General features: G+C 42.0%; 1 protein-coding gene across 1 annotated transcript; it reads right to left on the minus strand.

The window, feature by feature from the left end:
• On the minus strand, window positions 1-27764 carry cspg4ba (chondroitin sulfate proteoglycan 4ba). The gene is made up of 10 exons (XM_054611344.1): window positions 27500-27764; window positions 22970-23133; window positions 16901-20473; window positions 15767-16240; window positions 15032-15208; window positions 9270-9468; window positions 7847-7978; window positions 5150-5322; window positions 4462-4645; window positions 1-3879 (listed from the first exon to the last, which is right to left on the minus strand). The coding sequence occupies exons 1-10, from the start codon at window positions 27624-27626 to the stop codon at window positions 1820-1822; spliced, it is 7263 nt and encodes a 2420-aa protein (XP_054467319.1). The 5' UTR covers window positions 27627-27764; the 3' UTR covers window positions 1-1819.
• Window positions 27765-27848: the final 84 nt, after the last annotated feature.

The raw sequence follows: 27848 nt of genomic DNA on the forward strand, positions 1-27848 counted from the left end.
TTAAAAATACGGTATAAATAAATATGACACTTCTGTTACATATCAGGTTACATTATTCAGATGAGAGACTGGAATACACCCGACAGACTTTTCTCTTCAGTTCAAAATTATTCCGTAACAATATTAGTGGTTTTCTGTGAAAGAAATTTCTCATCTCCCATAACTTTCCAGAGCAGTACCTTTTCATTTACAGTAGAAACATCATTACAGTGTCAAACCACCAAGTAGTAATAATTCATGTAAATATTAGCACTTGTTTCAGTCAAAACAATTGTCAGTTTCTTGTCATTTTGTAGACGAACAAAGTTGCACTCCTTGTGCTCGAGTGTCTTAGGGTTAGCTGCTCAATCTCCTTAAAAGGTATGTGGACAAATAGGCTCTATTCATCTGTAAGGTTTGAATGGAAAACATTAATAGCTGCTATTTTCAATTTTTTTTTCACTGAGGGGTAGGAGGGTAGAATACAGTGTAGATTTGTGTCATCTTTTAAGATCAGTGCCTTGATTTTCTTACTACGCTCTTCTTGAAAATATATAAATACTGTGCATAGTAAAATTAAAATAAAAAAAAAACATTTGAAAAAACAGTGCTATTATTTTCATTGGTGTGATTTGTTCAGGCCTATAAATAATTGTTTTGAATAGTGTTCCTGTAAGTCGCTTTGGATAAAAGCGTCTGCTAAATGACTGTAATGTAATGGTACAAAACCAGCCGTTTCAATTGTCCCGTTTTAATACACAGCCATGCTGGGATAATATTCAATGCTGCTATGTTCAAACAAAGAGCTCAATTATTGACGATACATGCAACCCTCGTTAAAGGTAACATGAAGTAACTGACCGTTAACAAAATACCTGAGTTACAAAAAGTTGATATACTATAATATATAATTCAGAACAAGGATATAAAATATGCACAATCAGTTCAAATGCTCGGACTATACATCTTTGTGCCAGTGTCATTCTTAGTAATTCACAGTTTCAAGCCGCTGTTAGCATCACCCTCCTCTCCGACGATCAGGACCCATTATGGAAGAGACTTCGACGTGCATGAGGACCAGATAACAATGTGAGTGATGAAACATACGTTAGGCACCAAACATAGGTTATGATTTACCACAATGATGACCGCTTCGTAAAAATGCTCAAGGGAACTAAATCTGTCCCACCAAGCTCAATATACAGTAGTGGTTGTAAACCGGTGTTTCAAAGGATTGAGCGACTCAAAGAAAACCAAAAGATGTGCGGATGCTGATTAACGTACTGTGGTGGTTTTCTGCTTAATCCATCATTAAAGCTGCATCAATCAGTTATTGGCCACTAGGGGGCAGATTATCACAAAAAACAAGCTACACTCAGCCTTGATAAACAGTATTATCACTAATTCTAAGCAAACAATTGCCTAGTAATTAATCCAGCAGTAACAGAGCATAGTTATCCTCCAATAGGAGCTGTGTTTCTGGCCATATGGTGACCTATTAGCTCTTGTTTAGCCTTCTCCAACTCTCGACAAGAAATCTTGGTCTTTAGTTTGCTCAATGTTTGCCGTTAAGCAGTAATGATCGGTAAAAAACGTAACGACGAGCTAAATGAGACAAAAAAAAAAAGCTCCATAAAGCTGCAGAGTTGGGTGATAACAAGTTTGTCACCTCAAGGGAAACATTACACATAACAGTCATTTGCTTCAGTATTAATACAAATATTGATTAATGCAGCTTTAAGTGGATTAGTTGCAGCTTCGTTTAAGTAATACCACATTTTAATTAGGCAGTTTTAAAGCCCGTTACAGCATTTTCCAACACATATTGGTTTGTAGAAGGTCATACCCAGTACTGGTTCGTCTGCAGAGTTGGGGTGGCGGTTCGAATAATTTGGGAAGTTGGCGCAGGAGAACCGTTACTCCAAGAACTTATGAGCATGTCTGAATCAATGGTATCATAAGCTGAGGTCTGATTCTGTGTCAGTAACCGATCTAGAACAGGGCTACCTGGGCAGCTGGGGTTCAATGGAGTGACAGTCACGGTGGGAACTGTTGTGCTCCTCTGGGGTTGACCTAGGTAGGACGGACCGCTTACAAGACCAGGGGGAGGTGGCTCCTTTGGTGAGGCAGTGTTCTGCTTCCTTTGTCTGTAGTGTCGAAGAAAGATAACCAGGACTACGAAGATGACTATGAGCAGCAGCAGGGCCAGCAGTGGTAAGATAACCAGGAGCGGACTGGAGGTTTTTTGCGGGTAGGACTCTACGCGTACCGGCGTGTTCCTGAAGGGAAAGTCCTCTGCTCCATGCGTTGGTTTGCCAAGAGTCGTGCTGAAAATGCTAGTTCTGTTGGAGCTTCCCCAGCGGTTGCGTGCCTTGAACTTTTGATGGTTTTTGCTTGGTTGCTGGGTGGAGAGGAACGCTGTAGACAGGACTGACGAAGCACTTCCGTTTCTGGAAGTCTGGATCGGTGTCTGAGGAACAGATGACGTGGTTGGGATGGGGCTCTTTGTGGTCGGGAAAAGCGCCGGATCATATGGCACGACAGTAAAGTGGAACTCTCCTTTAGCAGGTTGGATGTTCTGAGCTTTCAGTAGAAACACCAGGGAGTCGTTTAGCTCTTGAACTCCGGTCATGTTGGCATTCAGCTCCAGCCCTACCTTCTCCTGCATCAGCTCCTGAAAGGTGAAGGTCTCGACCGGTACAGCTCTCTTGGACATTCTAGTTTTAGTCCGAACCACCTTCCCATACTTTGGTTGGGAGATTATCTCAAATATAGGGTCACGATCACTGATATTGGCCAGTTCAGAGGCATTAAGGTAGCTAGGGTTGAGTTTGACAACAATCCCATTGGGAATCCTCAAACCTTTCCCAACCTGGATCAAAGGTCTGACGGTTATGTTAAACATTTGGCCGGTCACATTTGCCTCTGAAGTGAAGGCGGTGAACTCAAAGCTGTCCTCTGAAGAGGTGAGGGAGATCATGTGGTAGGACAGCCTTCCAGCCTGTAGATCCTCCTGTTCGAACTGTGTAACCTCTTCGTTGTCCTTCAAAAGTTTTCCAAAGTTGGGAGGCTTGGTAATCTGGTAGCGGATGGTGATGTTTTTCCCGTTGGTCTCTGCTATAAGGTTGTCTTGGGTCAGTGATACCGATGTCTTGCCTTGCTCCAGTGTCAATCCGGTGTAGTTGACCAAAGAAATGGTGATTTCGGTCACTTCTAGGTTGAAGAGTTTATATATTGGTTTATGATGTCCATCCGTGACACTGAAGTAGAACACCCCCGAGACAGAGCTTCCATCATGGATGAAATAGACGCTTCCGTTGTTGATCTGGGCTTGGGTGAAGGCCACTATTGACTCATCCAAACTTCCTTCGAGAGCTAGGTAACCATTGTTTGGCTTGCTAATCACAGAGAACTGAATATCCTCAGGAGGATTGTCTATGTCTTCAACTTTGAGATTCTCTGGCCCGAGGGCGACTGTATCCCCTCGTACCAACCTCAGACTTGGAGCTTTGGTCTTTAGCAAAGGTGGCTGATCATTCACAGGCGTGATTGTGATGTTGAAACGCTCCTCAACGACATCAACGTCATCCTCAGGGCGTTGAGCAGTTTTGCCTTTAGGATTTAGCCATGCGCTGAATAAAAAAGAGTCACGAGTTGTCTCTGAGTTGTCGTGCTTGTAGGTGATACCGTACTTGTTAACGATGAACTGGGAGAAGTTGGGTTTCTCCTTGGTGAGGTTTCTCTCACCTACCACTATGACACCGTGCTGAGGCAGAGATGTCACCTGGAACCAGACCTCATGGGAGCTCCGCTGAGGTGTGGGCAGCTTAGACATCAGGTTGGTGGCATCCAGCTTGGATTCGTCAATGATGACACTCTCCCCTTCAGTCACCTCAGCACCTAGCACCAAGCAAACATGTCTTAAATCACCAAGGATAACATTTTATAACATTTTTAAGTGATAACTAGAGACCCTCTTCTAATGGGATCGCAACAGCCACAATGCTGAATATGCAAGGGGAGTAAAGTGGGGTGACCAGTGACGCCTTCCGTACTTCTTACCCCCCTACTTCCGGCGCCTTTGCTCTGACCACACCCATCTTCGACCTCGCCCTTTAATTTGATCCCAACTACACACCTGGGAATTTGTATAATTGCATCTTGCACGGTTGGGACCAAAACGACTCACACATAAACAAAAACGTAAGCTTTTTAGCCATGCTAGTGACATGGCTCATTGTACGTCTGTTGGTGGATTGCTCCACCACTTTGGTCCAGACTGAAATATCTCAACAAATATTGGACGGATTGCCATAAAATTAAAGACGTTTGTGGTCCAAAGAGGGTAAGCCATCATGAGGCTCATATTTGTAGTTTTCAGTGAAATGTCTCAACAATCAGGTAGTTTGTTCTATAAAGTCAAAATTTCGATGCGATCAATTACTTAGTAAAAATTCATACCTGCTTTACTCTTGTTCATACCTGTGTTTGCAAGCAGCACTGTGTTGTGTTCAGGTCCAGTATTCTCATAAGAAATGTCGATTTTGAAGATCTGGCTGTCCAGAGAAGCAGGCAGCGACGCCACAGAGAAGGTCATGGAGTCCATTGCTTCCCAGCCCACAGACTCGATGGGGGTTTGAATGTACACAACCTCTTTCCTGTCCACCTGAGGTAGAAAAAATCCAGGGATCCTCAGAGCGAACCGCCATCCAAAAATAAATTCACATCAACAAATTTGCACAACATGCAGATCAGCCATACCCCGAAAGTGAACTGATGGTTTAATCAACTGTATAAACAGCTCAGTGGCATAAATAATTCTTCAGACATTACAGCGGTATGTGTCAGATTTCATCATTCATTTAAATCTGCTTTGCTCGGCAGTAAATAAAGTGCACAGAGCATCACAGCTTTAACTGTGTCAGATCACAATCCGTCAGAAATAATTGATTACGTAAAAGCTAAAAAAGCTAAAAAAGCACAAAGGCAATTTCCTCAATGAGGATGCAGAATATCTATTATTAATACCGTGGAAATCTGGCAACTTTCCACATGAGTAGAGGAATTTTAAATCTTAAACTGGTTGACATACTTTGTATGTTATTTAAAAAATATATTCTTATGTAAAATGAGTGAAAAGTGTTGCTCTGGCCTCCAGTTGCTCACTCACCATGTCTTGTGTGAAAGTGGAGACGTCCACCGTTGAATTGTCTGGCTGCCTCATCACCAGGCGCCCCAGTTTAGGATGCCGAATCACACTGAATGTAATGACACGGTTCGAGGAGTTGCTGATGTCATTGGTCACTGCTTGTAAAACCTCATTTGTGATTGGAGTAGAAGAGCCTGGGGGAAAGGAGTGAAATTGAATCATGGGTATTACTGGTGAAATGGCTCAGATAATTGATCATGAAACTATATCTGTCATGAAAACGTTTATTTTTTATTGTCTGGTGTTCATTTGAGCCGTCACCACACCGTTAAAACTCTTGTGCGGCTGCATCCAAAGTTACAAGTTTTCCTCCACTCCGGAGGCGTTTCACTTCTATTTGACCCCAAATTATGCAAAAACAAGAGCTGCAGTGGGCCGATCAGAATCCTTTGATGTGTCAAATTAAAGCTGTGCAGCAGACATCACAGGCTTTTTTTATTTTACAGCACCATCCGACTGCAGTGTGGGGTGTTACGTAAAAATTGGAACAAGAACTTAAAAGTGGATCAGCTCGTATCGGGCGCAGAATGCGTCCACTTGGGGAAAATATAAAGATGCGTATGCGTCTCATGCGAATGATAACGGGGACCCAGCTTCTTTTCTTCTCAGGATGAATTACATAGACTTCCATAGCTCTGCCGCCGCTGTGAAGATTGTGTGGGATCCTATAAAAAGACTGCTGATAAATGATGGAAGGCTATGATGGAGGGGAAGAGGGGTCAAAGCACAGTGAAATTCATTCATCGCATATCGTGAGCTCTCCCACCCTCCTTATTAGAGTCTCATGGGATACTTCCCCCTTAGAGGAAGAGGGAGAGACGGGCTTTCTTGTCTCTTTACAATGTAAACCTCTCCTCGCTCTGAATCTGCACAAGATGGGTTTTGCTATATTGTTAGGTTTTTGTGCAGCTTTTGGTGTAAAATGTGGAAATGCTCTCAGGAATTTAAGGAAAATAATTAAAACAATCAAAAACTGGGGACAGAGGGGACATGTCCCCCTCACTTTAGAAAATCCTACTTTTCTGAGATGCTTTTAGTTATTAATGTGTTGAGAAAAATGAGCTTAAAGAGCAGCAGCTTTAAAAAGGGACAGTTCACCCAAAAATCAAAACTACAGTTTTCTTTTTACCTGTAGTCCTATTTATCAGTCTAGATTGTGTTGGTGTGGGTTGCCTAGTTTTGTAGATATGGGCCATAGAGATGTCTGCCTTCTCTCAAATAACAGTTTTACGTAGGAACTAATCTTAGAAAGAAAATAGTTCAGACATGAAACCGCTCATAAAAAAGTTTGTGGATTATCTTGAGTAGCCGAGTCATGATTTATTTTAAGTATTTTATTTGGCGCTTTTAACACCACAAGCAGACTGCCATATACTCCCATTGTATTGGAAAGAAAGCAGCAATCTCCAAGGTTAGCTTTTTACTTCTGTCAATTTCATTGACGCTTTAAAAATCATAAAAGTGGTGGTCACATCTTCACTCTTGCAGCACTCTATATTCCCACAGTGGCCATGTTAACAGTAACAATACCTTGCACTAAAAAAGCTTTGTGTGCTCAAGAAGAGCTCGACATAATGTAAGAGCTAATGTCCTCTTACTGAGAAGTCTCGTGTGGTATTTGCGAGCACCACCACAGCGACTTCCTGTCAGCACGCTTTCAGGTAAACGCTGCTTTCCCTAATGAGGCATATGTGACCATTTAGTGAGTCTTTGCACCTTTTCACCCACACACATGAGGGGCTTTGCAGGGAAGGAGAAAAACATTAATCTCACCTCATCGGCGTGAAAGGGGTTCAAGTCACCCTATCAAAACCCGTCATTGTCAGTTAAAGCTACAATCCCCCCCCCGCCTTCTCTCTGCCCTGCCTGGCACAAAGCACCGAACAGGGCTGCCTCAGACAGACAGTGGCACGGCTTTTCAAGTACCCACTCACCCCTGTGGCTGGGAAGCTCAGCAGAGCGTGCCAGTTGGCGGTTTGCTGCCCTCACAATATCCTCTCCTTCTAGCTCACAAACCAGGCCGCTGGAATATCTCAGAACTAGAAATGCGTTCCCAGACACAGATGACACGCTTAAAGCAGTGTACTTTACATCAAGACGTTTACGCGCTGTCAGCTGATTTACTGCTATTTGGGTAAAGTAATGACTTGGCCGTTGGAAAGGTGCTGAATTATTCAACCGAAAGAATTCTGAGCAGAGACTGTAGTCAGGCTGGTTAAACCTTAGAGAATACAGCAAACGAGAGAGCAACGTGTCACAAACACACCCGCTTAAAAAAAACACTTCAACTGAGCCCCGACTATCGAGACAAAAAAAAGAGGAAATCAATACTTTGCTTATGGATATTCAAAGTACAAGTAAAAAGCTGAGCGTATGACTGAGAGACAGACGAAAATATGATGTTTCAGTTCATTTGTAGTGAAGCGACTTTGTAGTTTCATCATGAACCAAAAGCCTGAAAAAGAGGAATTACACTTCTGTTATCTTGAAGAGAGGAAGGAAAAAAAGCTAAAAAAAAAAAAAAAAAGGATGATGATGAGCACAGGCAGAAGGTGGGGTTTGAAAACAGGAAGAAGTTGTACCAAAGAGACACACCAGTGCATCCACCAATACAATACTTATCTTTATCCTTTTATGATCAGCTCTTCAGGGATTTACCTGGAAACACCTTGAGCGGATGGTTTTCCTCTAAGCTGAGCACTAAGGCTCTGGCAGTGATGCTGAAGATCTGCCTGGGAGTGAAGTTCACGCCATCGTTGGCTTGGAAGTTGAATCCTCCAGACATGGCACCTGGAAATACAATGAAACAAGCAAGCTATTCAAAAGCTGACTAAAGGACTGTTAGGGAAATCTGTTGGATTCTATCTGCTGCAAAGGATGAACTGCAATTTATTGAGGACATGTTTTTATTTTGTCCTATGCAAAAAGCTGCGTCTGGTTTCTGCAACAAAAAATAAATTAAAAATATATATATCATAGGGAATATACAGTCAAAAGGGGAAGGCTCAATCAAAATCAAGTGTCTATACTTGCTCCTGTGTATATGTGTGTAATAAAGACAGATATTCTTCAACATAAGGGCGAGTCACTTTGCACACTATCATTGCAACCTTTCCTGCTGCTAGTACAGACAAAGAAAAAAACCTATAGGAATCAGAGCAGTAAGCAGAAACCTAATCCTAGACTGACAATATCAAATGTTGACAGACTGTCTGTCAAACTGTCTGTCTGTGTCAGTGCTGCTCGTAATTTAATGGCCAAATTAAAAAAAGTTTCACAATGTTCCTGCAGATGACTATGACTTTAGTTGACTCAAGTAGAGAGCTACTCAAACTGTTGGGGGAATTGTCAACAGCATCTTCTAGTGGACGCAAAAGGAACAACAACAACAATATGTCTTGAATTTAAAAAAAAAACAAACACATGAATTACATTTGGCATACCTGCATTATCCAAAGCATGATGTAGAATAAAAAGATAATCATCACTTTAGTAACTATTCACTACAGGTTATATTCAGGACAATATGATTGAAATCAATGTAACAATATTTTAAAAAAAAAAGCCTGAGCACCACAAGCGGAGTGACGTACATTTCCAATATTGAGGAGACAAAACCTCAAAATATACTTAACAAAAACATCAAATTGCTGTTTTTTATAGTTTTTAATTACAATTTGTTTGGGATGACAACACGATATGACCAAACTATCCAACTACAAATCTAATGATAAATTATAATAAAGTTTTATGGCAATAGTCTTTTCTTCTTCCCGATCCTTCTCCACAGAAACAGAGGAATGATTTAATAATTGGATATTTTTTAAGTCCCATTTCAGTTTTTTTGTGTCTGGTGTATTTTATTAATAGTTTTTGTAGTTTGGAATTTGGGGGAGGACCACTGTACACATCCATGGCTTCTTGATCCCTCCTCTGTTGTCTGTTTTATGCAGTTTGTATAAATAAAAAAACATTTCTAGCTATTTTGTTTTTTTTATTTAAAAAGTGTCTTCTGGCTTCTCCAGTGTTGGGAAGTTTTTATACTTCAGGAGTTGGTAGAAAAATGAAAACCAGATCTTACCTTTGTGGACAAACAGCAGCTGGCCCTGTTCTATGTGCTCCTGGGTGAAGTTGAGCACCGCCTTCATGGGGGCGCTCTTCAGGGCCAGGTGTCCGTTGCTGGGTGGGGTCACCATGAAGTGCAGTTCCTCAGGGGGCGTGTCCAGGTCCTGAGCCCTCAATTCCTCCGGCCTGATCTCCGTCACCGAGGACACCCACACCTGGACACAGGACGAGACGACAGGTTCCATCTGTTATCTCCATGACAACATAGACCTCCAGGGACATGAGGGCATGGAGGAGTTTTGATTGACACGGCTCATGTTAACGGGATTGGACAGCCAAATGCTAACTTGACATTTTATTTGAATAGATGGAATGAAATCCTGTCATATTGTTGTTTGTTATACAATGGGGCAAACAACTTGCTATAAACATTTTATTTTTTATTTTTGGATGCCAGTCTTTGATGAATCCCCCTTATTCAAAAATATTAATTTCGATTGTCCATAGGACAGAACAGGATCATGCCTAATGCCCTTTATTTTCTGCTCAGATATGATATAATTGAAAAGGAAGCGAGACACAAGCATGTGTCCTTGTCATTCATCATCATCACATACGATGGCCCCAGGATGCTGTGGGTGTGAGTCTCTCTCTCTCTCTCTCTCTCTCTCTCTCTCTCTCTCTCTCTCTCTCTCTCTCTCTCTCTCTCTCTCTCTCTCTCTCTCTAATAATAACCTGTGAAAACCATCACTCTGAGCATCACTCGGGTCCAGTTCGATGAAGTAACTCAGACGAAGGACATCTCAGGGACTAAATATAGCCACGCGGGCTGTAAACACAGTTGGGTGTGCTGCAGTGAGTGTCGGCGAGACGCTTCGCTGTAGATTCAAAAGCCTCGAGCTAACGCGAAGGAACAGAGGAAGTCATTGGCGCGCGGAGCACGAAGTTACTGGACTGTGTAGAACACTTGGCAACAAAATGATGAGCCTCTCTACTCCGGGCCGGAGAAAACTCTTGCATAACACGCCGCTGTCCCTAACGCAGGTAGTGATTCCACAGTGGAGGACGAAAATCATGAGGGTGCATGGCTTATAAAATGTGATTAGTTGAAGAGGCTTTTTCACAGGAGACATTTTGACTCATCATGGTAACTAAAGCACAGGTGTTACTAATAACATTAACAACATCTACTTTCTACCACTGCTATCTAATATTACTTCTATTATTATAGTGTCCCATGACACTGAGACAGCATTAGCTGACAATTGGAGGTTTGTAGCCACCTAGTGCAAATATTCACTCCATATCTGGCTCTGCTAAACGCTCCACTGTGTTCACCAGCTAGTCGCTAACTTTGTCAGCTGCCTGCTGCGGCTGGAAATGAACAGTGTTGGGCAAGCTGCTTGGAAAGTGCAGTGAGCTATAAGCTACCAGTAACTCTACAATAAATGAAGCTTCACTACACTGAAGATACAGCACAGAGAAATGTAGCAAGCTAAGCTACAGCAACATGGTAAAAGTAGTTTAACTACATCAAAGATGTAGATGTTTTTTGTTTTTTTTTTACAATGAATGAACCAACTTCATTGCAAGTCATTGCTATTATTGTACAAATATTTAATATTTAGAAAAATATAACTGAAGCGTATTTTATAATGTAATCTAATAATATGATAAGAAATGCCCCAATCCTTTTTTTAGCGCCAAAATGAGCCATATGGGCTGATAGCGCCGGTGTCTTTGTTAAAAATTTAAATTGTTATCTTTTTGCTGTGTTATTGGCATCTATAGTGGTTAAAAACATACGCTTCAATTAATGAAATGCTTTGATTTAAAATGATCTTTAAACGAGTAGTTTTAATTATGAATTACAAGTTGCTTAGTGTTTGTAAGTTAAAAAAGTCATAATCTCCTTAATATCTATTTTATATAACTATTAAAAACATCTCCTTCAAACAACAGGAATTATTCAAATTTCTCACCAGAAACTGAATTTTACAAGATGACATTCGAACACATCATGATGATGTTGTGATTTACCTTCGACCAATACTAAAAGAGTAATAGAGCTTGAACGTATCGTAATGCGACTCAATGCAACCTCCTTCAAAGTTAGCCGTTAGCTCCGTTATTCAGCCAAACAGGACCGTGCCGCCCATCAGCAGGTTTTGCTTTATTTGAGTAGCCCGTCGCGCGCCTAAGTAGCCACATGTGCAGCTCCTGGCCAGTGAATCAGATGGGAGGTGGTGCTGCTTGGTGTGATGTAGCTTGTGTGAACACTACCTCACTACTTGATCAATAAAAGAGCTGAGCTACTGAAAATCTGAAATGCTCTGTTGAGCCAAGGGGAACCAATAGGGAATAGTATTATCTGAAGGTTTGTCACTCTGAGGTTCAACTTTCACATAAATGTTCATACAAAAATGTTGATTATAGCAGCTTTAAGGGTTGCAATAAATGATATTGTTAGGTCCATAGTCTGGAGTGTATTCCATTCAAATTACAGACGGTCATTTTTGTACAAAAGAGTTTCCTGTTTTGAGCAGGTTTTTTAGCAGGCCGTGCATAAGTGCAATGCAGCCGCAAGGTTTGCAGTTTTCTGGTGTGATCACAGTAACATGGTGGTGTTTACACAGTAGTTGATTAGCAAGTGTTTTTATTGGAAATTATCCTCTGCTGTTCTATGACAGTTGGTTAATGAGAGAAACGTCAGTGATAAAAGTGAGAATATGAGAAGTGAGAATCAAAAAAAAAAAGTGGGTGCAAAAAAAAGAAAAACAGCTGCAGGAATGTAAAGCCTATCATTATATGATAGATGATACGAGTGTGGGAGAATCTGAGGGTGGACTTTACCTTTTAAAACCACTAAATATCAGGTGACACTGGAGTCAAAACAGCCATAAAATTAGCCTAAAATGCTGAAATGAGAGGTGTGGGTGTAACTGGCAGTGAGCTGGCGTCTCACTTGGCTTTAAGTGTTACTTACTGGAACAGACGCACAAGGGTACTTTTTTCAATTAGCACCTGCAAACCCCACATCCACCCACCACATGGGGACACCGAACACATCGCATCAGTCCCACAGCATAATGTCCTCCTACATGAAAAGACTTGCCACATGTGTGTGTGTGTGAGTGTGTGTGTGTGTGTGTGTGTGTGTGTGTGTGTGTGTGTGTGTGTGTGTGTGTGTGTGTGTGTGTGTGTGTGTGTGTGTGTGTGTGTGTGTGTGTGTGTTCGTCTAGCGGGAAATGACTGCACCTCCGATAATCCCACGTTTAACAGGAAGTCACAGCGGGATCAGTCTGGGGACCAGCATTGGTGTGACTCACCAAATTCAAAGAAGAGACACAGGAAATCAATTTGTACGAGCAGCCCCTCGGGGTTTGAGATCAATGGCTCAAACTAGACGAGGTGTCTGCTGCTCATCAGGCTGCAGCTTTAGTGATGGAGGTGGAAGTTGAAACAAACTTCAGCAACACTCACATCTTTGAAGTCTCGACTGCCAAACCTCAACTGTTTTGATGTTGGTTGAGGTGCTTTAGTAGACTTGTGGCTTTTACCTTCAGAAGATGACGAGGCAGTTCTATCTGTCTATGCGCTCGCCAAAGCCACAAGACTCCATTAAAGAAAAGGTCATTTTACCTTGCAGAACACAGTAGCTGCTGGTCTACCTTTGCTTTGATCAGTTAGGTAGTTTGTATTATTGGGGACTTCAGTTGGTAAGGATTCACAAAAGTCACACAATAACACAAACTGACGACCCGATCCAGTCAGAGATAGACCAGAAACTTCTGCGGTCTGTAAAGTAAAATTGCTGTTGTTTTTAATAGAGTCTGGGGGCTGTTTCAGTTCCCTGTCACATTTCTACTTATTAAAAAGGACTGTCTGATGTGAGGGTAAAGCTGTGAAAATATTCTGTATATAGCGTACATTAAAACTTGAGTTTAAAAAAGTAATTTTTAGGTGGGCCTTTTTTTAGCAGGTTAAAATACATCCACAGCAGAACATTGCTTTGCTTCCATGCTGGTGCTCCTCTCGGTTTTCTCCAAACTGTACTATACACTGACTATGGATAAGTACCTCATCAAACCCATATACAGTCTATGGTTCACCCCCAACTTAAAAAATACAAGCTATCAGTTTAAGCTCCCTTTCTGTTGTCAGGAGGTCACATAAGATAAATACTAAATGTTACAGACTCACAGCTCTAAGTGACAACTAACTCCCACTTTTACCACAGACTGCTGACATGTGTCATTGTGATGGCATTCTCTCTGTCATAAATGTTAGTTCTGCCACAACTACAAAATAAATGTATTTTGTACTGGGTTATATTTACATGAATATATTTACTTAAATATAACCCATAACTCAAAAGGTTAATTGTTTTGTTTTTTTATTGGATGATATTTATTTTGTCCGTAGCCTTTGACTAAATAGTTTGTGTTTTGGAGGATGTATCCATTTCACACTAGATCATATTTATCTTGGGGTTTTAATTCAGCTTTCTTTCAATCTTGCATAAGACATAAAGACCTTGGGTATAATTGATGACTACGAAAGCTGATGAATCCTTTATAAATATGAACATCAAAGCTGTTACAAAACTAGCTCTCCAATACATTATTATGGAATGAATAAATAACTCTGTGATTGTAAGGGGACTGTAAATCTCTCAAAACAGTTTCCTGAAGTGCAGTCGCAGAGAGCCACCTGGTGGATAAAATCCAGACCTTCAACCTCACATTTTTGTGAAATAATGACTGTTATAATTAATGGAATAATGATCTTAGTGACAATCGTCAGAAAAAACAAAAGCAGATCCCTTTTGAAAATAGTCAGGGTTGCTAATTAAATCGCCTTTAATTGAAACGGCTTCCTGACAGGGCAGGGAATTTTCAAAGTCGCTCCTCTCCGAGTCTGCAGGATCCCAGAGGAATTCAAGGCATTTGGGGCAAAGCTGCACGGACAATAGAGACCTGAAATTCAGCCTCTCTTTCCAGCTGGACCTCTCCCAACTCCCGCTACTAGAGCTGCCAAGAGTACAAGTCGTCACTGCTCAGAGCATTGGACACACGCAGGACAACTTCTGTCTAATTTCTTTAGTAGTTACATATTTAAAAAGTGTGCGGGTCAAAGTGCTTTTCACTAAAGGAATATTAAATAACCAGCAGGTTATGAAGAGCGATGTGCAGTAGAGGAAACTGGGCTGAACTGAGGACTACTTGGTCACAGTGTTTGCTATTTCCAGCCCATGCCGTCATGCCACTCAACACTTGCCAGTCATGTGAAATGGACTTAATGCAAGTGGCATATTTTCAGCAGCAGTACCTTCTGTCCGTGTTATGCCTGTGGGTTATTTTCCATTTGATCTAAACTCTTTTGCACTCATAAGAAGCCTTTGAATTAATTTCCAGTCAACCTGAACAATAGCAGCTGCCTCTTTTATTTCACTAGCAGCCGACCCAGCAAAGAGCAGCGCTTTATTTTAATAGTAGGATAATTAGTTTGAAAGCTTAACACCTTAGCACCACAACAGGCCTTACTACAAATCCCAGACACCCCCAAATGTCTGTGCTGTGCTGCCAGCCTCCCTGGATCCTCCTCCACATAGCAAACATAGTTTTCCTAATCCAGCCAGCCAGCCAGACATGGCAACTTGCAACACTGCCCACATGAAAACTGTCTGACAGTAAGTTATGGTGCCAGACGTGTTAGTAAAAAAAAAAAAAAAGAAAGAGTCCAGAGTTTAAATTTAGAGCGACAGTGTCGACTCACCCTGAGGACCCTGTTGGCTGTAATAACAGGAGGCTCGTCGTTGACAGCTGAAACCTGGATGTACACCGTCTGGGCCGCGCTTTGCTTCCTCAGGCCCGTGTCATTGACCGCCACGGTGAAACTGTCGGCTGAGGTTTCGCTGCTGTCATGGACGTAGTAAATGAATTCGTGCTCCACCTGATGAAAAGATCATGGAGATGATTAGGGAGATCCTGAAATTAAAGCTGCAAAGATTTACTCCAAACAGGTCCAATACACTATATTTGTAGATTCGTGACACATCATTGCTTTGTACAATCTTAGAAAATAGTAGGATTAATATGGGTCAACCCAGGTTAATGTTATTTTTTCCTTCCTTTAATGTTGGGATTTAATTAATACATTTTAGGTAACAAAACATTTTAAAAACACCTGCAGAGTAGGATCAAATTTGAAAAAAACTCATTGTGTGGCGGTGGACTACACAAAAAATGCAGCTGACATTTAGGTTACCTACTTCAATAACAATCAATAAAAGCAGTCTTATCAAAATATTCTTAATACTGCTAGACAGTAATTTCATTACGATTGCATTTTAAGTTACAAAATGCCTGTACACGTGGTCAAAAAACAAAAATGTGTAAAAATATGAATGAAAAAACAGACACATTACATAAAATGATTCATCCTGAAATCAACTGCTGCTCAATTGTTGTTTTTCTGTAGCAATCATAGGAATGTGTCAGAATGTCTCACCTGCCTCCTGGTGAAAGAGGTGATGGCCACACCAGGATGTCGAGAGTGTTCAACATGACCGTGCTGCGGGGGGGCGGTCAGACTATACAGGAAGTTGATTCCCGAAAAGTGCCGGTTGGTGACTTTGAGCACGTCCTGGGTCAGCGCCTTAGACGCGCCCTCGTTCAGCGTGAAATTGGAGACCCGGAGCGGGATGAGGCGTGGGATGATGTCGACGGACATCCTGATGTCGTTGACGTCTGTCACCCCGTTGGTGGCATCCAGGAGGAAAGAGTCGTTCACTCTGCTGGGCTCAGCCTGCACGTACTGGATGTTCCCGCCGTTCACGTCCTCTTGGGTAAACATCTTGACAGGGGACTGCTGGGTTCCGACGTAGCGCTCCTCCGCTTCGACAAAACGCCGGAGAAAGCCATGAGACGGGGCCACCTTGACTGTGAATGCAATCTCAGATGGCAGGTTGTCCTCGTGAGTGACCTGCAGCGATCAGAAAACATATTCATTGGTAAAAATTGAAATGTCCCATGCGCCACTGACATTTAGTTTTCATTTTGGTCTCAATGTAACGTGGCATCTATGTAAAACAAAGACTGGTCAGCTTTCAGTTTCTACCCTTTCAGAAGCCTTAAAAAGCAGAGCAGTAAAAAAAAAAAGGAATTTCACTGGAAAATGTGATATTGTCCTTTTATTATAGTTAGATTACCTTACAGACGTTGTTCCCCCTCTGACACCGAAACTACACCACAACATGCAGGTTGTTAAATTAAATATTTTTAGAATCAGGTTTGGAAGCTCTGAACATAAAATGTTTCAAATAAAACATTGCGCTCACATACCACAAGTATACATATCATTGTTATTAATAAAAACATTGGAATTCTTAACATTATTAGCGTCAGTAAAGGTGAGGATAGTTACAACTAGTTAAATAACAGAGGAAAACAATAACAAAATGAACTCTAAAAAAGCAGATTGTTGTAGTAGACAAGTTATAAATATATTTAAAACATATATTGCAATAGCAATAAAAATAAAAAAAAGATGGTATTGGCCCTGAAATTGCCATCATATATTTGGAACCAAAATATAAATTGATGATTAATAACTCTCAATATGTCTCTCTTCTGAAACACTCACCTCTAGCTTTGTTTCGCTGATCTTTACTGGTTTTCCCTCCTCCACCAGCAGGATGTTGTGATGCAGCACAATGGGAGGCCTCTGATGACTTTCCAGGTAAACCTTCACGTTGATCCTCACTGCAAGTTGAAGACCTTTAGCATTCACCGTTAAGTTAAAATGGTCGGCAAGATGTTTGCTGTCATTGTGCCGGTAGGAGATCAGCCCGTCCTTAAGGTCAGACTGTGAGAACAACTCCACCTTTGTTTCATTGACATAAAGTCCCCCGTACTTGGGAGCCCCGTCCAACTTGAAGATGACTTCCTGGTCATCTCTGATGTCCAAATTTGATATGACGCTAAAATTACTTGTGGAAAATGTTACGGACTGGCCCTTCTGAACCAGCAGGCCGGTGTTGTTGCCAACCCTTAAGAAAGGGTCATGCGCGCTGATGTCTAACAGGCTCGATACAAAATGCTTCCCGTCCGAGACAAAGAGCACAAACCTGCCCGTGCTCACGCCCTTGTGAATGAACAGCACTCGCTTTTCTTCCAAGTCCCTCTGACGAAACTGGAACAGCCGATGAGTGGTGTCATTAACCAGCACTAGGTCTCCCATCGGGATCCCACGACGAGTGTAAACCAACTGGCCATCGTCAAAGTCAGAGTCTGCATCATGGTAACGCAAATCCTCTATAGTGAGTAACTTCTGTCCTTCCCTTACTACATGGAAGACTTTATCGATAACACGTGCCGGCTTTTGGTCATTGATTAGCTGAATCGATATGTTGAAAACTCCTTCTTTGGAGCCGATATCATCTACTGTGATCGAGGATTTGAACCCTTGGCTTGTGGAGGCCATGAAGGTGAACTCGTCTTGAGTTGTTTCACTGTCGTCATGGATGTACATGATCCGTTCCTCTGATATATCCTGGTTACTAAAGGTTAAGATGTTGTCGTAGCTAGCGTTGGAATTTGACTGGCTAATGCGGGCCAGCTTCCCATGCTTGGGGCTGCTTATTACTGTGTAGTACATATCCTTTGTGCTCAGAGTCTCTGCAAACAGGTCGTCTTTCGTGATAAGTTTACTTTCTCCCTCCTGAAGTGAGAGTCCGTCATTTCTCATAAACACGCTGTTGACATCAGCTTTAATGGAAAACCGAAACTCGTAGTATTGTGACTGAGAGTGTTTGGACACCAGGTGAAACTTGAACCTGTCACTTGTATCTTCATAAGGCCGGTCGACGAGCTCGTAATGTACTTTTCGGTCGGTTACATCTCTTTGGCTAAAGGTCGCGTTCTTCCCCAAGACTGTGGTGCCGAGCAGGAGTTTCCCTTTCTTTGGTGTGGTGAGAACCCGGTAATGAATGTCTTCCTCGGAGAGAGCCACACCTTCAGCTGTGGCAAAAAGATACTCCGAGTCCAGCGTCACTTTTCTAACTTTATCCATGTCCATCATGACGTTCCTCACCAGGCGGTACCTCACCCACCTCACAGTGATTGGGAAGAGTATTTCAGTGGTTGCTCTTGCAGCCACATTTACTTTGCTCTTAAAGTAATCAGTGGCGTTGGATGTCTGGATTTCTTGATAGGTGCTAACATACCTCAGGCGCTCTTTTTCGAGAAGCCTTTGGGAAAACGAGTCAGTAGGCCTCCATTCACCGCTTGAGTGAAGTCTTTGGAGTTCTCCATACTGAGGGGGTTCAATGATATCAAATCGGATGTCTACGACTTGCTTCCCAGCATTGGTTTGCACAGCCAGCTGCTTTGAACTAAGTATAGCCGTGTCTCCTTGAATGATCTCAAGGCCTGTGTTGTTGGCAATCTTATACTCCAGCGCTACAGCCATGACCCTTAGGACCACAGTGTTGCTGACCTTTTCCCCATCGCTAACTCTAAGAACTATCCTTGAGTTTCGAACCCCTGTGTGAACATAGAACACCCTCAGATCCTCCAAGTCGGAATATGAGAACGTGGCAACTGCCTCGCCGGGGTTGTTTTCAATTTCCAAATATCCTGCATCAGCGTTCAGGTTGCCAAGCACGGAGAAGACAAGGTCGGTGTAGCTGCTGTCGATGTCTGTGGCTTTCAGAATTTCAGTGGTGAGGCGTTTCTTTGAGTTCTCCAACAGGACGAAGAGATTTCCCTCAGGGAGACTCAATTCAGGTGCATCGTTTGTGGGAGTCATGGTAATATTGTAACGGTACAATTTGTTGCCCTTCAGATAATCAGGAACTTGCTTTCTACTGCTAGAATACAGCGAAAACATGAAGAAGTCATCTGGTTCCTCGGAGCCTCCATGGATATACATCACTCGTCCGTGCCAAAGGTCCAACATGCTGAATGTGTTCTCCTCTTGGTCCTGATCGACATCAAGCCTTATCTGACCATGAATTGGTTGCTCCTGAATTCGGAAAATGATCTGAGACTGTCGAATGCCAAGCTTCTTGAAGTCCAAGAGAACCTTGATGTGTTTGGCTTCGAGAGATGCTCGACCGCCTTCCTGAACCACAAGGTTTTTGAGCTGCACAAAATTCGAGCCGTACTTTCTGTCCAAGCCCCTTGCGAGAGTGGACATGTGAAGTGTAGGTGTTGGTGTCGCCAAGCGAAAGAGGGGTACCGGAGCACTTGTTGGACTCATAGTGGTCGAGGGTTCTGGTTCTTTCTCTGGCTCACAACCAACTGAGATATCCTTGGTGACTACCGCATCGGAGAGACCCATTTTCACTCCATTGACTTCAATATTCTTCAAACATCCTTTAAAGGAACCTCCTCTGACACGCTTTCCAGACACGGAGGCAAGCCCCACCTTTCTGACGTCTGATCTGGTGCCGTCATCGATACCTCCAACAAAAAGATAACCTTTAAGATGAAGCCCCTTTGAACCAGAGCTAATGCTGCTTTTCACCATCTCTCCATCAACAGTAAGCTCAAGGCTTTTGGAACTGAAATGCAACCTGATAGAATGCCATTTCCTGTCATTGATGAATGTGAGGGATCGAAGTTCGGTTTTGGTTCCACCTTTCCCAACAATGGCCACTGGCAAACCTTCCTGAATCTCCACAGCAACAAAGTTCCCCTCTCTGGCGGAATTGTACAGGATAACTCCCTCTTTGGCTGAAGTGTGCACAACACACTCAAATATCGCTTCCTGCTGGGCGTTCCAGGTTGGAAGAGAAATGTAAGCCCTGGAGCTGAAGAAGCTGATAGGGTCCTCCTCGGTGGCAAAGAATTGGGGACTGCAGCCCAAAGACACCTCATGGACATTCTTGAATCCCGTATACGGCCTCAGTGATGACAGCAAGTCGTGTTCGTTAAAGACCACCTCGTCCATGCAGCCTCGGAAACCGATCAGGTCTCTGGCGAGGTAAAGTCTGTCCAGGCCTCCTGAGCCTCCAACATAGAGCCCATCCAAAACGTGGAGATCGTGGTGGGAGCCTGGCATCTTTATATCCGTGTGAGAGTTCTTGTCCACAGTCAGAGTGACGTTGTAGAGGTCATGGCGGATCTCCACAGAGTGCCAGGCCAGGTCGTTGAGCTGGGTGCCTCTGTCTGACTGTAACACTACCTCCCCTGATCCAAGGTCCAGTTTCAGCTAAGAGAAGAAACAAAACAACATAATTACGAATGATGCTAGATTGCATTAATAAAAAGGTAAATGCATATATTGATCTAAGAAGCAATGCAATTTAAAATCAGTTTTTTCAGTTATTATAAGATATTTTTTTATGTCCCTCATTCAGAATAATTGCTGTCAGGCTTGCGACGTGCCTATAGGAATGGTAGTGTTGGTCAGATGGTCCACCACTTGGACTTGTATAGACATTCATGGTACCTAGTAGATCAAGTCAGCCTACTGACTTGATCCCCTAACTTTTCCTCTTGCACCACCACAAGTTTGTTGGTGTTATTTTTGTGAATTAATAACATTTCAGAACTGTCACAAGGATCGCCCTAAAATTTCTGTACCAAAATCTCAGTTGTGCCTAGAGGATGAATCCTGATGGCTTCGGTGACGCCTCAACTTTTCTTGATGTTACCAATTTTGTTTTTGAATACATGTTTGGACAAATACTGGATGGATTTCCATTATCTTTTGTAGACATTTATGACCGCCTCAGGATGAATTGTAAACAATTCTCACTAAACATCAGCATGTTAGAAACGTCCTTGTAAATATGTTGGAGGCTGACAATGGCATTTTGCTAAAAGCAGAGCCTCACAGGGCCTCTACCGTAGCTGTAGAGACTCTTGTTTAAACATGCACAAACTGCTTAATAAGATTATGAAGACAAGATTGTTAAATATATATATAATTATAGGATAAAATAACTGTTTGTATAACCTATGACATTATAACTGTAGACACCTGGAAAGGGAAACACAGGATTTAGACTGCTTATATTCTGATGTCAACCTTTGTTACAACAGAGAGCTTTGTCTGCGTTTTTTTAAAGCAGGAAGAGAACTATTATCTCCTTGCCTTCAGCTATGTCTGCAGAGCATCATGTCACCATCTCAAGTTAATGCTGCATTTAGATGACGTGCGTGTCAGGGCTTGCTCCTGAGTCCCTGCTATTCATGCGTGGGTTTCCAGGGAGCGACGCTCATGTCTGACTCACACAGAATGAGACCACGAGCCCGGGGATAACTTGTGCGAAAGAACATAATATTATTTGGTGACCTGTGCCAGTTTAAGGAGCAGGAACGAGCAATGTAACGTAGTCGTGATTCATTCCCGGTAGCACCAATAGAAGCTTAGCCACAAGGATTTCTTGAGTTATGATGCACAAAAGATATAATGCATATTTTACAACTTCCTGTGTTACTTATGACACCTATGTGTCTGCATATTAAACAAGAGCTCCACACAGTACATCTGTACATTCTGTATGCTGATTTAGCCTGGCAGAGCTGCTTACAGGATGTCTTAGAAGCTGTCTTAAGGTGACAAGTGTATTTCACCCTTAAATCCTTCCAGCAAGTCTTGTGTTGTGGGCTAAAAATAGTGCATCCAACTTGGGACACACACACCGATCCTAAATCTTGTAACTGTGCCCAACGCAAAGATACTCTGTCATTATTAGAAACAAATTGCCAGAGGTGTGTATTTTAACTTTAATTAGTTTAGTTTAAATTAAATTTGAATAGATAGGCAAAATTCTGAACATTTATATAGAATAAAAAAAAAAATACAGCCCTTTTTTTATTATAGCATATAACATTATATAAAGAGAAGTGTACCTGTCCATTAAATCAGAGCTGAAATGATTAGCCTGTTAATAGATTTGTAAAATAAATAATTTCAGCACCTCTTTGTTTTTTTTAGCGAAAGTGCCAAACATATCTTCTCATATTGCTGCTTTACTTTGTTTTATATGATTATAAACTGAACACATTTGGATTTTGGACTGATGGACGGACAAAACTAGACATTTGAAGACGTCATTTTGAGCTCTGAGAAATTGCGATGGACATTTCATTTTTTTCAATGTAATACGACCATTACTAAATACATAAAATAATCTTTAGTTATAGCCCTATATTACTTTATATAACAGAGTGCTTACAGTGCCAAAAAAAAGAAAAAGTTCATACAAGCGGTACTGATAAATCAAGAAAATAATATAACTGTTGGGAGAGGCCGAATGAGGCAGAGGGGTTGCACTCTCACAAATCACCAGGCGAACAAACAGTATGATCACGCAATGATCACTCAATTACTCAGATAAATTAAACACAAAGATCTGCTGCTTAACCTCCTGGTTTCCACTGTGACAAGTGACTGGTATGGAGTTGACACCAGCCAGGCTTGTCTGCTTGTGTTACCGCGACGAGAGACTGACACCGTCAAAGGCGATGGAGCCATGCTTAGGGTGGTTGTGTGTGTGTGTGTGTGTGTGTGTGTGTGTGTGTGTGTGTGTGTGTGTGTGTGTGTGTGTGTGTGTCAGTCATGTCTTTCCATACGCGTGCATGTGATCAGGCACAGCAGATATCTGTGTGTATTGCATGCCTGCGGATGTACGTGTTTGTGCGCTCATGTGTGCCTGAACGTATATGCTCACTCGCCGGGGGCCACGGATGTACCCACCTGCAGGCGACCGGCGTGGAGCTCCAGCAGGAAGTGGTCGGTCTGGCCGGCAGCCAGGAACAGCAGGCCGCTGGTGCTGGAGGTTCGGAAGCGAATGCGCAGCGCGTTACGGTCCGACGACTCGGTCGCCTTGAGCTGCACAAAGCCATCGCCGTAGAAGGAAGCTGGAGAAAGAAGACATTGGAGACAAGGGGGGGATAGATTGTCAATAAAATGACAAAGAGAGGAATAAGAGGGAGAACGTGTGTGTTCACAATGTGGTGCTTGCTGTCTTTTGCAGACTGATGATTCAATGCTGAACACTCGGAAACAGAGCAGAAAGTACAGTTGGGGCGAATACAGCAAAATACACAACAGGTCAAGGCAAGCACTGTGGTCTTAATATAGCCAACATGTGACATTTAGACGTAAAAGTCAGGCAAGGCAAAGTCATTTATCATCCTGGTTGTTCTTTATAAGTGTAGTGTGTGTGCGCAGGAAGAACACACATAAACACAGTACATTACGCACAAATTATACCTCAGTCGATTTAAAAGAATGCTTGAAAGATTCCCTGCTGAGCTTCACCCTTCCTGGTGGTCCTGTTGTCACCCTGACAATTTAAACGCATCAAAGTACCACAAGAGTGCAATTATGAAGCCCTTTTACATGTAGAATAATAACCTCTTAGGATGAAACAAAACATAGCAACAGAATTGCAACATTTATGTGGGTCTGCTGGTTTTGTGGCTTTAAGAGAAAGTTGCTCGCGGACTGTCCAGAGTGGTAGGAATGACATAACTTTTATTGTAAAGGTGTTTGACTTTAACGCCACAACAGAGGCGGAGGATGCGGATGGGGAGCTCCGAGGGAAGTGGGACAGGTTTGGGCCTGCCCTGCCCCGACAGGAACCTTCAACCTGAACATGAAAGGCCCTGACGTCCCCACACAAATGTTCCAGAAACAACGTGGCGGACGGACCCAGCTGTTTCTCCTAACCTCCCCTCCCAGCCATCTCTCATCACCCTGTAATCTGGCCCTGGCGCGTTCTGAAGCGCTCTCATCGTGAGCCCCTCGTGACCCCGCACCAGCAGCTCACTTCTTAACGAGCTCCACGGCTCCCACGCATATTCCTAAAAAAGGTTAACGAACGTGTCAGCCTCTTGTGAAGAAATGTGGCTATTCCACGTTTGATTAGTATATGTAGATCATGACCCAGGGCTAAAACAGAGCACTGCTAATGGAACAGAGTGACTCACCGGGGAGGCTAGATAAAGATAATGTGAGTTAATGCATTGTTGTTACTCCTCAAAGGGTTAATGCCCTAATTGGCTCGACTGAATCCAATCTGTATGGACTGTGCAGTATAAATCAAGTCAATTAAACCAGTAAAGCATGTGAATAAGCCCTTTGGCCACATCAATATACAGTCAGCAGTCAACAGGAGCTGATTGCTTAGTGTATCAAACGTGACATGCATCCTGTTCTAAAACAAAAGAAACACATCACACATCAAAGACTTTCAAAAATATATATAATATATACTGATTAGCCGAAGTGAGAGAAGTTTGTTTTCCCTCATCTCCCAGGCTTTCTCAAAAATAATTGGCTGATTTTTTTATGTTTGCGTACAGCTAACTCGGTCTTTGTGCATCGCCCATTTACAAAATCTATTTTTGTATCTTTGAGACAAACAAATCTGTCTTTCTTCTTCTAGACTGATACATCTCCCAGTTACATCACCGAATTGTAAAGTACCACATTGCAACTGGGTCTTTAAAAATCTTCTCGGATGAATTATAAACAACATCATTTTACATGTATACTGTATGTCATAATTTGATAGTCTAAATTTACACTGTTTATGTTTGGTTCATACGTCAGAAGTCCATTGTTTCTATTTATCTGCTGTAGTTTATCTTAACAAAAATAATATTTTGTAGGGCTGCAACTAGCAATTACCTGCATTATCAATTATTCTGACAATTATATTCTTGAGTTTTTTCTATAAAATGCCCGAAAATAGTGAAAGATTTTTTTTTTTCACAAACAATATCCTGAAATGTCTCGTTTTGACCGACCAACAGTCCAAAACCTAAAGATATTCAGTTTGCTACCAGAAATGACAATGACACGGCACTTTATCACAAATGAGAAGGAATGGAGTGGAACCAGTGAATATTTTGCTTGAACAGTGACTTGAAATAATAAATTGTTTTTCAATTGTCAAAATGATTGATTTTCTTTCAATTGACTAATAACCCTTGCAGCCTTGCAGATCCTTATCTTATCATCTTATCCTCTTAATCTTACTTCAAATGAATACCTTACTAAGCCATTGGCTGTAAATCAAAAAGAGCCCATCCTTTGATTAAGACTCATTATGTTATCTATCCCAATTAAAAACATTCTAGTCAAACATCTTATCAAGTAGCTACTCGTTCTCCAGTTAACCTCACACGGTTGCTCCCATCAGCCAGCTCTGATGTTTGTCTGTGCACACCCAGAAAGTTGCACTGTTTTGCCCCGATTCACACATAGAAATGTGCCCCGGCTGAATAATCAAGTAAAGGGCAGACAGAAGATTAAAAAAGTTTTGAATGTATTTTTAAAAAACATATCATCCAGGTGCTTGTTTTTCTTTTTACCAAAGAACACTCCCAAAAGTCTTCCAGCTGACATACAGGCCAATATATTTATATATAAATATAGATATGTTTTTAAAGAAAAAAATACTGTTATTCCTGTTGTTTGTTTAAATCAAATTAACTTTAATTAACAGAGCAGTCAGGCCTTAAGATACTGATGAATTCAGTGGGAAACAAACTTATTGATTGGCCCACAGGCACAGAGCATGACTCATCCTCTCTCTGACCCAGAGTCAGTCTGACTGAATTTACTGTCCTTTCTCATATATACATCATGTTCATTCATCTGACTGGCTCCGTGGAACAGGGAGGAAGCATTTCCCAAAAAATAATAACTGGCCAAGAGGAAGGCAATGACATTTGTTCCCTTAGATTCACAGGGATGGAAATGCATGCTCAATTGTATTTCGGTGGTTGTCGCGGTGACATTAAAGCCATATGATTGACCGTCATGTTTGGTTAGAACAACCAAACAAAAAAAAAGGTCTTCCCCAAAGTTTACTGAATTCTTGAAAAGATGGAAAAAGATAGAAGATAATTACAGCTTTTTTTTTTGACTCATGCTCAAACATGGACTTTTTTTTTTTGGAGGGTGTGTGTGTGTGTGTGTGTGTGTGTAAATGAAAGAGCACGGTGCACTAGCAGAAAACAATACCCACACAACAACAGAAGAGGTGGGTTTTTTTTGGGGGGGGCGAAATTTAAAAAAACATTTGTTCAACAACAAAGTCAGTGACCTTTTAGCGAACACCCGCTTACAGTTAATTTGAGGGCCAAGACCAGTGCCTGTCACTGCCTGTGTGCTCACTTTTACAAAACAGAGCGGAGATGCGGCCTGACTGAAGTGCCTCTTCGGGTTTTTGTTGACTTGTCATGCCACTCTGGCGCTGAGGCATTGTGGGTGTTCTAGCAATGGTTTCTAAGGGAAAACTAAGGGATATATATATATATATATGCATTGAGGTGAAACTAATGTCTATGATGTAGTTATTTTACAATGAAGGATATGGTGAGAGTGAGTCACAGTGAAATAATTCCTGATTATCCCCAGAGGGGATGGATGCACGCTGAATTTAGATGACACATGCATGGGATCAAATCAACCAGAGAGGCTAATGAATGCAAATAACAAACATACATACATACATACATCTGAAGCTGTGACTCATGAACCCCCCCATTAGATCCCTCAATGCAGCGACGCCTGTCCATTTCTTGATATTAATTTCAGTGTGCTGTTGTCACAGTCAGATTTTTCCCACAGGCATCACAGTCCCTATTTGTGCATGCACTGATTAACCAGAGTCATTTACCTGAGATAAACACTGATGTTATTTGCCTCATTAATTTGAGAAACTCATGCAGAATCAAGCTGCTTAAAAAAAAAAAAGCTAAAAATGACTATCTGTTGTTGCTGAATGAATGAATCGTTGGTTGCAGCCAAACACCCACCAGCCAGACTTTATTCACAATTTGATCAATTCTGTTGAGGTTAACACTTTAAGACCTGTGAAACTGTAGAGCCACTCAACGTCACGCACAGTACACATTAAACAGTCCTCTCTGTAAGGTGATACAGTGAGCCTGCTTTTGGAGGCACTGCTCATGATTATTCATAAATAGTCCACTGTAGCCCACATATAAAGAAAATGACTGTCAGCCATTAAAAAGCTAAATGATGATTTGCACTGACCACTGAGGTGGTAGTTATAACACTGGCATTCTCAAGTAGCCTTCACGGTGAAAGTAATTCCTCGGTAAACTACAAACACCTGGTGAAACTCGTCCATGCTATCCAATATAATGATACGGTAATGAGATTAACAAATAGGCATTGAAAGCACCACCAAAGTAGTCTCTTGTTTGTTTTCTTGGGGTGAAAAAAAGGTGGAAAAGTTGTTACCTCCCGACGCCAGCTCGACCAGGAGCGACCACCAGAGCAGACCGCGGAGCCACAACTTCTTCTGGGTGTTTTTCACGACAGGGTCCATCTTTGTTCTCCCGCTGGGAACACGACTGTTACCGGACATGTGCGGTTACATTTTAACAGACATGCTTGTTCCGCTTCTTCACGCGTCGGTACCGTCAAACACAACAGCTGAGCTGTGAAGCTATGCAGCCTGAACTGGACCGGACTGAGGCACCGACTTAGGTCTTCGCTAAACTCCGCCTCGTGCGCGCGTGCGTGCGTGTGAGTGTGCGTGTGTGTGTTATTTTCAAAGCAAAAAAAAAAAAAAAAAAAAATAAGAAAA

The sequence above is a fragment of the Anoplopoma fimbria genome, chromosome 13 (genome assembly GCF_027596085.1).
Source record: "Anoplopoma fimbria isolate UVic2021 breed Golden Eagle Sablefish chromosome 13, Afim_UVic_2022, whole genome shotgun sequence".
NCBI lineage: Eukaryota > Metazoa > Chordata > Actinopteri > Perciformes > Anoplopomatidae > Anoplopoma > Anoplopoma fimbria.